General features: G+C 35.7%; 2 protein-coding genes across 8 annotated transcripts in view; both read right to left on the bottom strand.

The window, feature by feature from the left end:
• Nucleotides 1-10,986, bottom strand: part of LOC129719710 (ribonuclease 3-like) — a 28,145-nt gene extending 17,159 nt beyond the window's left edge. The window contains 1 exon segment of the mRNA XM_055671105.1: nt 10,913-10,986. Within this exon segment, the coding sequence (XP_055527080.1) occupies nt 10,913-10,986 (74 nt within the window).
• LOC129723324 (hepatic leukemia factor) overlaps nt 348-13,966 on the bottom strand; it is a 298,812-nt gene continuing 285,193 nt past the window's right edge. For all 7 annotated transcript variants that reach the window (XM_055677495.1, XM_055677490.1, XM_055677489.1 and 4 more), the window contains one exon: nt 348-11,286. In XM_055677495.1, coding sequence (XP_055533470.1) covers nt 11,200-11,286 — 87 coding nt within the window. In that variant the 3' untranslated portion in view covers nt 348-11,199. The remainder of the gene's footprint in view (nt 11,287-13,966) is intronic.

Here is a 13,966-nt window from a genome sequence, read left to right on the forward strand (position 1 = left end):
AATTTGAAAATCAAAGAAAAAGAGCAGAGATTTGAGAAAAAATACGTAGTACCTAGTGAAAGGTCGGTCATCGATTAGTTTGAGAAAAAGCAGGTATTTTTTAAAATCAAACCCCCCTATTGCAGGGCTAACGAAACGATTTCACTAACATTAACAGTTTCCCCGGCCCGAGACTCGAATCTACGATCAGCATCATACCTCGAACCAGCTGGAAGGGCTTTTTACAAACATTGGTGTTAATAACTCAATTTACTAAAAGGCTTCTGTTGTGTGTTTGAGTGTATCTCACAAAAGTCAAGGCAGCGTTCGATTCAGTTGAGCGAGCGAAAATGAGAAACGACCGAACATTGTTTGAAACGATTACTTTTATTCAATATTTTATATTATAATAATATCATCACAAAATATTACATATTTCATGAACTGCGTACGTGTATGAGTTAATGTGTATTTTTTTGTTGCTGTTGCTTTACTCTCTCAATGTGATTTCCTTAAGTATGGATTATGCATTCCTGTTTTATTCATTTTCATTTTGTTTTATGTTTTCATATATCATATTCTTTGTTTAATGGTGAATCTATTTTATCTGTTTGCATCAAGTTAATGTTTTTTTCTTCGTCCCGGCAAGTTGACTTTCGCGTTCACTACAGCTTTGATGAACGGCAACAGTTCTACTAACTATAATTTGTACACTATTATGCTTTGCACGCCCGCGCTCCCCTCAACCGTTGCACGTTGGTTCTGTTCATTCGGTTGGACGTCGGTCAGAACTATTTACTTGTTTGTGTTATTTGTGATTTTATTCTCTGTTTTTCAAGCTGCCACTACACAATCCCCGCTCGGATGGTTGTTGCTTTCGAATGTGTCACAACATTGCTAGAACTTATGTATTTTAGTTCAAGTTTTTTGAGTGTTTGTGTATGTGTGTGTTTTAAGTGTTACCTATCATCCAACGGCCCTCCCTAAACGGTGTAAGGGTAATTTTGCTGCAGGGTGTTTGTTTTGTTATTCAATAACAATTAGTCTTTCTAATTACAGCTTACAGCAGGGTAATGCTTGCCTATACTTTCTCTCCCCTCTCTCAACGGTCATTTGTGGGATAGTATTAATAATATTCCTCTAAAATCAGCATTTTGTTTTGTATAATTTCATACACTGTTTGTGATATCATATTTCGATTTGCTTTTTATTTTGCATGGTATTGAATGCATGATTCTGTAGTGACGCTTATTATCGTTTTTTCAATCCATTTCTTCAGATGAATAGCCATATTGTGTTTTTTTCTTTTTGTCTGCGGAAGTTTTACATATAATATGCGATTTGTATTCTGTATAAGTATGTCTGTAATTTGCAACTGTTTCTTCTAATAACCTTTGTTGACTTGGTGAATAACTATGATGACTGAGTGAGTAACAATTAAACTTGAAAACAAATCGATACACTGATTACTTTAACGAATAGTGGTGTAGTTTCCATCTAATTGTTTGAAGGAGCTTGCCTTTTGCGAATGCGAGCAGCTCAGCGATGTGCATTCCGGTTTAGATTATTTATACTATAATATAATGTCAACCGCATTTGCTACTCGGTGAAAACTAATTAGAATATGTCTTCTACAGTAGCATCTATTACCAGCGTAGAAACAGCGCTAAAAAAGAGCTGCTTAGAAAAAAAATCAATAAAAACGAGGACATTTATCCGTCGAAAACATCAACTTCGATATCAAATAAACCCAAATACTCGATTTCTGTTTCTAACGGAAGTAAAAATCCACATTATCAGGCACTTTTAGTGTATGGTTTTCTTCGAGTTCACTCTAATGGTGGTTTACTCACTTGTTTATTTATTTTTTGTCACGTTTTTCATTTGCTTCTCGATTGCATTATTTTGTCGCTTGATCGTGGAAAACCGTTTGGCGTTTTGCTTTGAGTGATTTCTTTTTTTTCGTTTCGTCTGTTTAAACTCTGTGCTTTTATATTTCTGTATTGTTTTTTCGCATGTCGATGATTTTGTTTGATATTTCCAGTATATGGTATTGCCGACGGAGACTGAACAGTTGAATGTAAATTGCCTCATGAGAATTGTAAAATTTCTGTCTAGTTTTAGTTGAACTCTGAACCACTTGCTTAGGTTTGTCTTGTAAATTGTATCGTTTTCAATTTGATTTTAGTCAAAGTATTTTTTAAATGAATACAGACAAAATTTTCCGACTTTAATTTCATTTCAACGTTTTCCAAAAAAAAAAGTGACTAGAAACTTGCTGAGAAAAATAATATTTGCTTCATTATAACATAAAATCTTTGAATGCATCTGAATGCGTCCTAAACATTTTATAAGTACTAATTAACTAAAAAATTAGTTTGCACATTGATCTTTCTTTTATTCAATCTCCGTCTGCAATCCTGGTACATCCAACGTTCTTCCCCGTGGTTGTAACTGCAGTAGTTTTTCTTAAACTCGATCGTCGAGTGTTTGTCCTTACCGCGTAACGCGCTCTCCGTAACATTAAATATGCTTATATTAAATTCGACTCGTGAATGCGGCGTTCCCATTCGGTAATCTCGATCAGTACAGTGAATAAAAGAACCTTTAAAGACTTGTTGAATTTTGGCTTCCTATTTTATGTTCTTTTGTGTTTACACTTTGTTCGTGTTTAATATCGGTACCTGGTAAATATATGCATATAACGAACGTGGAAGTCTTTCGGGAGGTTTTGTTGGGTAATATTTAGGGTATATAAAAATAACGTCTCAGGAACGGAAAAAACGTTGGTTCTTGGCTCCAAATATGGGAAAGAGCTTCGGAAAAATTTTCACCTGTGTCAGATATATCTTGTAGGATATAGATTCAGTTCGAGTTCGAATGGTAGTAACGTTTACTTTCTCAGTGTACTTATTCCATAAGAGTGTATGGGTTGAAAGAAGGAATGTGAGAAACAAATAGCCGATAGATATGCAAAGCTAGAGCTGCGAAGCGAAGCTCGCCAAAAACAGTCCATAGCAAGCAGTTTATTTGTTTGTTTATTCTTGTTTTTAATTATCAGGTTTGGTTATGATTTCTTCTAGAAGACTTGGTTAGGCTTGTACAGTTGTTTGTTGTTATTCTTACCGCACATTATCGCAGCTTCATCGATGTGATGTTTATTTGAACTATTTCGTCTTCGACTCTTGATTGCTAGTTTTGTTTGCATCTAACGAACGTATATTGAACATGCTCTTTAGCCCTCCACCGGTCTCAGTGTTGTCGCTACATTTGTTAAAACTCTTCACTTGATTTCAGTATTTAATCGTCGGAACTCGCAACTAGTCGAGCTACATTGATGAGGAGGGGGAAAGATTAAAGAATTGTATTACTTAATATTAAAACCGCATCTGCTGCGGGCTTCAACTGTTATTGTTTGCGTTATTGTTAGACACTACCATTGATCTGCAAGTAACGTTGTGTTTGGTGGAACTCACTATAAACTAACAGTTTTTACTAGTAGCGTGTGCACAACCAGAGAACGGATCTTTGATTGCAGACTCCCGTTTTGGTTTTCCCAACTGCGGCTAAAACTAGTAATGCTGTGCCTTTTTCGCCTACTGCGTTTATTATTTGGATTTGGAAACGAACCTTAAAAAGAAACGAAGTATCCCAAGCACCCGGTAGCCTACTGCTGGGCGCATTTTTTCCAATTCCTAATTCTTTCTGTTTAGCGTGTACTTTTACCTTATTCGTCTTTCACTTGACTAGAATTCTACTAAGTACAAATTGATATCAGCTTCATTTCATCTAAACGTAAGCTTCTAAATTGACAGATACTATTGATCCTCACTAAATAGGTTAATCATGGCGACGCTAATATAGTGATGAAATGATGAAATAAACTACTGTGCTGCCTTTAAGATGAACCCAAAAGCATTTGAGACAGGCGATGTTCGATTATTTGCCTTCTGCCTATCCGCTCGGTTTGAGAAAATGGATGGTGGACGGAAGCATTTTACCCCTATTTAGTAACAATTTTTTTACGTTCTCTTCCACCGGTGTATTTTTGTTTATTACAACTTGTAACGAATTTCAAATTCTTCCCTTTCAGAGGAAAACTCAACAACTTGCAGTGACTCTTTAGATTTTGATCTGATTTTGATCTGATAGCACTGCCCCCTTATGCTGAACGGTTAATTTGTTTTGTAAATATTAGCAGCACAATTGTGATCATTTTTTATTTCGTTTTCCAGTTTGCCACTATAGGCTTTTACTTTGTATATTTCTGCGTGTGTATGTGTTTTTTGTTTCGTGTCGGTGAGAGTGAAACCAACCCAAATGTCAACAATAAATTTATGAAACTGATTGGAAAATCCTACTTTCAAAATGCGTTTTACATCTATTTTACAGTCTGCTTCAATTAAAACGAAGCGCCAATCAATTTTTTTTGTTTTTTTTATTTGTTCATCATTTTACTACAAAAGAATGTCGTTTAACCTATTATTGTTCTATGACTTGATTTTTTTCTCGTCTATAAATTCGAATAACATTCAGCGTAGGGTATTAACATTTTTATATTGGTGTGGATTTATTTTTCGCAAAACTGAGTAAAAAAACAATGTCAGCCACGTAGCACTTAGTGCTGCCTATTCTCGCTTAAATTTCGTGAGCGATTGGTTGAAAGATGACTAGGTTTTAATGAATGTTTTCCTGTTTTTCGTTTCTACTATTTAAATTAGGTGTAGAGTTTTTTTTACTGAAAATTCGAAAAGTTGTACAGTTGATAGTTCTTTTTTTTTCTCTTTAGCTTTTAGTATATCAGTTAAATAAGTCGGTGAGTCAGTGTGAGGGGTATTTCCTATAATTATTAAGCAGATTTGCTTTCTCACTCTCGCTTACTACCTTTTTCGGTTCTAAAAGCCGTAAAACTAGAAACAGACAGTGCTCAGTACAGATAGCTTACGGTGATCTACGTTTAGGTGAGAAATCGTAGAATTCCAATATTCTGTGATATTATGATCGCGAACCCTACCAATTTTAGGCTGTGTAGGAGTAGAACCTGCAGAGTGCGGATTTTCTATGCCCTTTCGGAAAATTTTCTATATACTATAGCAATTTTGAAACAACTTTCAACGCTACATATTTCTCATAGGAACTATATGATTACGTGTGATAGCGGTTAAGCCCATGTGCCGTGTTATTTTCATGCTAAATAATTTAAAACAAGGTGTGCAATCGAGAATTGATAAATAAAACAAACAGAACTTAATTCAAAATAAAACAAAGATGTATGATTCAATTTAAGTCAAAAGCTAAAAAATATTTTCCAGATTAGTACCGTACTTCTTGGAAGTTGTTCTTGTATTGAACTAGGCACTGTAAATTTAACTTAAATCTCGGCAATTAATTTTATGAATTTTCCGCCACTACCTGGTTGGATAAATGGAGAATAGGGTAATTACACTGGTCAATACAGGTTTTGCCCTATAGCTCAAACTGGAAAAATATGAAAAATTATAGATTTTTGGCCATTTTTGTGAATTTTGGTCTCCTAGCGAGCTTGGAATTGCATCAAAAGATTGAAAGCTCACCAAGTTCGTCGCTTCTACGTGTGCTCACGAGAAAACTTCATTTAAATCTCAGAAGACTTTACGAGCTGGCTGCGAATACCAGAATTCACAGGAATGGTCAAAAAGATATGATCTTTCATTTTTTTTTATCAGTTTGAGCTCTAGGCTAAACCGGTGTTCACAAACGGTCCACAAAAGCAAAAATAAAATTCTCCTTGAGCTCAAATTTGGAGTTGAGCTTTTTAACCGTTCCTGTGAATTTTGGTGCCCCTAATCATGAGTATAGTGTTCAGAGACTTATAAGAAGTTTTCCCGTAAGCAAACGTTAGGTAACCTCCTTCGTTAGGTGCACATAAATTCACACAATATGATTGAAAAGCTATAATCAATCCTTTTTTCCCATTAGAGCTCTTAGGCATTTTTTTTTAGCTTTTATCGACCGGTATTGAGTAAATTTATCTCAACGTTTATAAATTTTAGCCCAGCGTCTCCAGAAAGATTTTTACTGTCAAAATAGGAATTTCGGCAAACATAACATAAAAAAAAACGAAAATGAATAAAAAAAAACAATTCAAACAACTCAACACAGTAATAAAACCAACCAACAAAAGTATGTTTACTGTTTTACTGATTTTATTTTCAAAAAAATAATAGCAATAAAGTAACGATCGCTTGCGGACATTACCCGGCGACACAATCGGGGCGATAGTTATTCATGTGTGTATGTGTTTTTCCCTTCTACTGACGGAACAAAGAAAACAAACTTTCTATTTATTACTGTAAACTTGGCTGTATGTTTCTTTACCTCGGTGTCTGCTTTCTTCTATTGCTTACTTTTTTTTCTTAAATTTCTTATCCTTGCCTTTCCACACAATAAATGTTTTCCTTTCCGCTTACAGAAGAGTTGATATAGCTTATTTTCGAAGTTGACAGCTAGGTACAAGAATGACGAAAAAAGTGTAAAAACTGCACGCGCACGCGGCTCTGGGCATTCCTCTATCATTCAACAGAGTACGAAATTTGAACTGAAAGCTTTTAAGTAGTACGCTAATAATTGTTCGCAAAACTAGAACACAACGATTGATTTTTTATTTCTTGTTTTGTAAATAAAGCAGTTGCTCTAATAATAAGTGAAAGGAGAAAAAAGAGTAGAAAATACGCCGAAAGATCACAAATAAATATTTCTTTAAACGATTATCATTAAAAATCAACACCTAACCACTTCAATTTCGGTACCGTACTGCATCGATGTCCGGAGAATTAGAAAAAAAATAAAGTTTTTCTTTCTGCCACAGATGACCTCGGTTTACTTATACATGTCGGATTGTACTAAATATATATTTCGTTGGATTTTTTATTTCAAAACTACTTTTCGTTCTTCCTAAGTTTTGTTAAAAGATTTGAAGGTATGATCAACACAGAACAGTATTAGTTGAGCATTAATGTAACACCCATCTGAATTTATCGGGGTTGTAGAAATTTCACAGTAAAATTAGCAATTCAACTTTTTGAAGATCTGACTTTAGTTTCAATTACTGTTAAAAACTTTTTTTTTGCAATTGAAAAATATTTAGAGTTTCAACAGGAGTTCATAGTTTGTTAACATTTTGCGGTTGAAAAACAAATTATTTCGTGATATTGACTGTAGAAACAAAACTCAGACATCGATGCGGTACGATATGCACAATGAAGTAGAAGAGAAAAATAAGACGTGTTATTTTTTCGGTTGATTGCTGCCTACTTTACACAAATAGGGATGCCGAAAGGACGAAGTAACTGAGACGCTTTTAATATATGCGGGTGAGTGAATGTGTATGCGTGTGTGTTGTGACAAAGTGTTAGAATTAGAGGCTACCGTGTTCGGATAACTAGGTGCAATTTACTACAGTAGGTAGGTCAGGCCCACATATTTGCTCTACGTAAGAATAATAACAATTTACAAACAAAAACTTAATGAGGGTTAGCTTTGGAGGTAGGAGAAGGAGAGGGTTCTAACGAAACAAAACAACGATGCTTGAAACAAGGATGGATCGATTTAACTTCAATAACGATTTTTGACAGACAAGTATAAGCGCGATATTGCGAACGATATATTCCTATACGCGATTGGATGGGACGCTTTTATTTACTCTACTACAACTACTAGGTAAATTTTACCGGTAACATTATTTTACGATTTATTTTTCTCTCGATAAAGTCGAGTGGGTGAGTGAATGAGTGTGTTTGTGTTTTGTTTCGTGGGTTACGTTATCAATCTACTAATCAATCAATCAGCACTGTTTGTATCGACTTCTGTCGTCGAACTAAAGTAGGGACGTGTAGGATGCTCTCGCAACTTGTATCGCTCTGTTGGTTTTTTTTATTATATTTTATACACAGGCTTAAGTGGTTTGTTTTCTTATTTTTCGTTTTGCTGTCCACAATCAACTCGTTTGTTTTTTTTTGATTCACTTTTTCTCTTCTTTGTTCATTACTTACTAATAATATTGTTTCCACTAACAACTACAGGTTCTCATTCAATCTTGGTACTATCACTAAGGTTTTTGATTCAGACTACTAATGGATGTTTTTTTTGTTTGCTTGCTTGCTTAATCCTTTTCATTTAATTAACGATTCATGCTTTGCTTTAGTTTGCTTGTTTAACTACGTCATTTCCCTTTTTTTCTTAAAACACCACTAGTTAATATACACTTTTTGTTATGCTTCACTATTCAGGGACTCTACAGTTACGGGTATGTGTATGTGTAGTTTTCTACTTGTTTTGAGAAACGATTCGAAAGCTTCGGCTTGACTTTGCTGTGCTATTGAGGAAGGCTACCACCGGCGCAAACACAACTAAACCTTCTGAGAGGACAGCTGCGAACTTTCTATAATAAACCTAACAGAAGCAACCCGGAACGAGAAACAGAACCAAATTTAGAACAATTTCTTTTTTTAAGAATTAGTAACCTAACATATTTTTTTAACCTTTGCCGCTCAACTAGTTGTTTTCGTTTTATATTTGTTGTAATCGTCAATTATTCAATTTCTTCTGCAGTACGTGCGTCTTGTAAATATAGCTTAATTTCTCTTTCTCTTGTTTGCTCGCTAACTTCTTATTATTACAGAGGCTATTTACAGATATAATTTCTATCAATTACAGGCTTGTTTAGTTCAATGTAACATTTTTACAGGGCTTCAGGAGCATTTTTTATCTGTCCCTTTTTTAACAATAATCGAATTGACACAATCGTATTAGTACTTTCTGGCGTTTTCCCTCTTCGGCGTGTAGCAGGTAACCCAATTCGATAATTAATCTAAACAAATTCACAAATCGATAGTTTAGATATTAAGGTTTATACGCTGATGTTTGTGAAAATACTTTCAAGCATTCACTAAATTCATTTGTTTTTTTTTGTCTCCAGGTGGCTACGGTACCGACGAGAACAAATGACTCATCAGTTCCAACATTTTTTCTTCAAATTTTATCAATATTTCAACCTCTCCGAAGGTTATCAGAAAGAAACTGTATCTCTTATTTATGCGACTTGAGAAGGCCGTTGTTTTTCTGGTATTCATACTAGAATTCATTGGTAAATTAGATGCTTGATTGTGACGATGCAAACTGTACGAACTCTTGACTTACCAAACTACCGTTTCGTTTGTTTTTAAACAACTGGAACAAGTATCTTTTAAAAAACAAAATTGTTTTTTGTTCTTTTTGCGAATAAATAGCATAACTTTTCACCAAAGTGTTTAGTTAAAAAAAAACTAGTGAATATCAGTTTTAATAGAAAAATGGAAGGTAATGGTAGAAAACTGATTAACTGGAAGACGAGTAAGACAGCTTTGTTTTCCATTTCAAACAGATGTTTCTGAGTTCATTATCCTCCACTACTGTTGTACCAAATGGAGTCTCACGGTCGTAGTACATTGCATCAATACTCGAGACATCCATTGTCAGTGAAAAAAAAATCAAAAAACGGCTAGAACACTGTAAGATGAATAATCATCTGCGAGGAAAGTTTTCACAACTTTGTCTTTCGAAAACTAATCAAAATGAAGTCTAAGTACAGAATCGTTAAAGTAAAACGTTCGTTTTACACAATTCACACTGGTTTACTATCCTGTGCTAAGAAATACCAACAAATAGTCATTCGTTGTGCTCTCAACTATTTTAGCAACAATAATTATTCGAAAGATCTCAAGAAATTATTGAGCATCAGGAAAAAATATTGTCATTATATTGTACTAAACGAGACTAGAAATAAAATTTTTTAATCAACAACTTAGTAATTTTGTAATTGTTTGTATCATACTTTTGCAGTCAAATTTTGCAATCTGAATTCCATGACTGTCCGAAACTGGAACCAAAACGGTAACTATAGTAGCTAAACAGTTTAGCTACATCCTCCCATCGCATCGCATCATACAGGCGTCATTCGGGCGTTACGCGGAAACTTTCAACTCCTACCAGCGCCGTCTGGCGAGGCACATCGTAAGCGTCCATTGAAACGAACCACTTTACACGCGAAGAGGGACAACAACCGTGCCTTTCGTTAAAAACACTATGCACACCTTCCTGCTCGTGATCATTGCAATTTTCCCGGATAGTTTACCGTTTTCATTCTTACCTAACGTACGTAAATTAGCTTTATTTTAAACGTACAACTCTCGTTGCTGTTGCTTTCATTCCTCTGTATAACAAACCAAACATAAAGCAGAATAAACATAACGCACTAACTTCTAACAACGCGTACTAACGGGCAAAAGCTTGCGTTCTACCTGTTGCTGCTAAGCCCTCGACGCAGTCTTATGTATACTTTTATACTTGATTTGTTTGCCTCTTCCTTTAGTAACAGTAGTAATGCTTCACGAGCCACGTTTCACTCCGTCTATTGATTCTGAGTAATGGACACGCATCTGACACGCACTGACTTAAAAGTAGAATCGTCCTATTCAAAAATTAAACAGTTTCACTAACATTATCCGATAAAGAAAACAAACAATGGAGAATAGATGCCAGAGCATCTAGACTTCTAGGTATTGAGGATCGCACGTATCTGATATAGAACAGGTAACCTTATCGATAACTGACTGAAGCATAATCAAATCGTTCAAAACGCATAGAGTGATGTGTCTGTGGTGGTGTGGCTGGGTTGAAGCTGTCATCTTGTTTTTTATCTCATCCGCTTTTTTCAGCTATCACTATTGTTTCAGAAGCCTGACGTTGCACTATGTTTGCGTGATGGTTTGTGAATCTACGCATGCGTGTGTGGTGTGTAAGAGCTGCAATTGGCTTTACAGCTTTCGGTGAGTTTACGAACAACATTACTAAAAAGTATTTAATCCTTGCTGTCTCTTCTTTCTGTTATTCTATACATTGCCTAGCTCAAATTTACTTGCTGTTTTTGGTAACAATGCTGTTGCTGTTGTTGCTGCCGTAGGGTTGCGTTACTTCCGCTGTCCCGTTCATTCCCACCAACATAAAACGTTGCTGCGCTCGCGCTACTGCTCATGCTGCTGCCGCTGTCTTTTACTTTAGTCGCCTACGGATGCTGGTGACACTTACGGGTAGTTGAACTGTACTAGCTTAGATTAGTAGCTGTTGTTTGCTGTGTTTGTTTTTGTTGATGATGATGATGGTGGACGTAGTAGTGTGGTAAACTAGGGATGCGTTGAGTTAAGATTATACCTCTTGATATTTGGATAGGCGGGCACGTAGTTCCATGTTTTCCTGTTTCAGTTGTTCCACTTCCCGGTGCAGGTTCATGTTCTACAAATAATTATAACGGTGAAAAGTTTCCAAACCAATGTAGAAATGCTGTAAGTGTGAAACATTTTGATCCGATGTACTTTTTTCTATTTTAATGTTTAGGTACCAACAAGTAGCCGTCGAAACAAGCGATGAAGATGGGATGATTTGTTACACATTATGAACTGTGAAAAAGCATTTTTACGGAATGATAGTGAAGAAATTAGCCATTTAGATGGAAGGATTATTCCATCAAACTATTTTGAGATAGCCGGATCAATGGTAAACATCTTAGTTAGCGATGTGTGAAAATCTGGTAACCTATAAACGTGCATAAAGTCAATGATTCAATGTTGGTATTACATTAAAAGAATTGCTTCTATTTTTATTACACTCAGATTTTCTGAAGTATAGTCGTTCACCGATTTCAAACAGAAAAGGAATTCTACGAAGTCTATGCTGTTCCTTCAATGCTTTTTTTTCTCCAATCAGCCGATTACCTATCTCGAGGTAAAAGTCTCATATAGCACGATTTAATGCACGAATCAATAATCTTGAGCATCTCTTTCACTGCAACACCCTCAAAATTTTCTCTGGAATCCGTTAACCAAAAATCTGGAATCCGTTTACCAAATTGATTGAGTGTTTTTATAAAATCCTTTGATTGTGGCTCCCGAATAAAAATAAAAATCAAGCAGCAAACAAAACAAAATAGGAAAGAATCGTGACAAGCTTTACCTATTCAAATAGTTGTCATATTGAATCTTGGCTTCTTTTTTTCTTTTCCACAATTTTGGTTTCCCGGAAAGTACTAGGCAGAAGAGCCGTCTTTTGAAGCTGACCCTACTTGCCGGACACAGATTATACGATGCACGAACTTATTGATAGAGTTGACCCTTTTGGTTTCAAATCTGTTCCAGAATTTGGTAATATATGGTTCATCAACCTTTTAGGCTCAACATTAACTCTGCCGACGCATGAATCACGAGTTGTACAAGGTATACATGGTAATACATCGGTGCAGGCTCCAGTGGGCTGGACATGTGGCCAGAATGGCTGAAGACAGAGCCACCAAAACTATATTCAGCAGAGAACCATGAAGAGGCCATCGACTCCATGGTAGGCCTCGCTTTCAGTGGATGTGCACAGTGGAAGAAGATGCACGATTTGCTGTACAAAGTGACTGGAGAACGGCTGCCCAAGACAGAAGAAGCTGGCCATCTCTAATTCGTTCGGCTTTAGACCAGTAAACGGTCCGTCGGCCAACAAAGTAAAGTAAGTAAAGAATGGTTCATCAACCAGTACCCATTTTTTGATTGGTACGTCAATCCTGATATGAAGTTTAGAAGTAACTTCTAAGAAATTGAATATTGAAAGAATCAGCGTTGCAAAAGCAGCATGTGTCGTTTGGAGTTTTGCTGATTTACTTCAAATGATATAGAGCAGGACATTGACTAATAAGGAGTTTCGTGATGATGCGTAGTTCACAGCGATTTAAACTAAATAATCTTATGGTAACAGCAAGGATGGGGTAGAAAAACTATTAAGCTCGTCAGCAATTCCGCACAGTAGAAAATTCTGAATAATACGCGTCATGTAAACTAGTTTCTCATTTAAATTTCAGTTGCTTCTGACGTGAACCACAATTTTATTTGAAAACTAGCTGACCCGGCAAACTTCGTCTCGCCTATTTTAGTGTTCAATTCAATCATTTTAACCATTTCAAATTTATTGATGCCTTGCGATTTGTTTATATCATTTGAAATGATTGGTTTTATCGGAATGACAACATCCTCGACTTTTGGCTTTTGTACATCACCTCTATTCCGGAAATATATTGAATGCATTTCAGTTATTTTCGCTGTTTTTTAGAAACTGAAAGTGGTCATCTACGAATTTAAAATAGTGTCCAGGGTCAATGCTTGGCTTCTATACATCATTTCGATTACGGATATATCCATATGTAGTGGTACAGGTCGGACTCGATTATCCGGAACATCAAAAATTTTTCATTCCGCATAATCGAGTTTTCCGGATAATCGAATCACACGAAAAATACTGAAGTTTTGCGATTAACGAACATAAAATAAATATTTCTTTTCTTTATTTCACTTGTATGTTGCAGTGGCGTAACCAGAAATTATTTCTGAGGCGAAAAACGGTAAAATCTTGAGAAGCAAAAAAATAAATTGGACATTGATTAATTTCACTTAATTCAAACATGTCCCAAACATGCCGGAAGTGACTTAAATGATAACAAATATACCAGAAGGGAAGGTAAAGGCAAAATTTCGGAATAAAAATTGAAAACGGACACCAAAAAACTAAAATTCCGGATAATCGAGTCTAAAATTCCTGATAATCGAATTCCGGATAATCAAGTTTCCGGATAATCGAGTCTCCGGATAATCGAGTCCGACCTGTATTCGGTTATTTTCGGCTGTTTCCCAGAAATTGCCATTTTACAATTCAAACTGGTGTCTGAGGTCAATTTTCAGGTCCTTGCATCATTCTAGATCCGGAGATAGACATATTGGGTGGTATTTGGTCACTTCAGGCTTTTTTTTTTCAGAAACCGTAAGTCGCCATGTTGGATTTTAAAATGACATTTGGAGACAATTTCTGACCCCTGAGCGTCATTCTGGTTAAAGAAACACTCATATTGGGTGGTAATTTGTCATTTTTGGCTGTTCTCCAGACA

This window comes from Wyeomyia smithii, chromosome 2, assembly GCF_029784165.1.
Source record: "Wyeomyia smithii strain HCP4-BCI-WySm-NY-G18 chromosome 2, ASM2978416v1, whole genome shotgun sequence".
NCBI lineage: Eukaryota > Metazoa > Arthropoda > Insecta > Diptera > Culicidae > Wyeomyia > Wyeomyia smithii.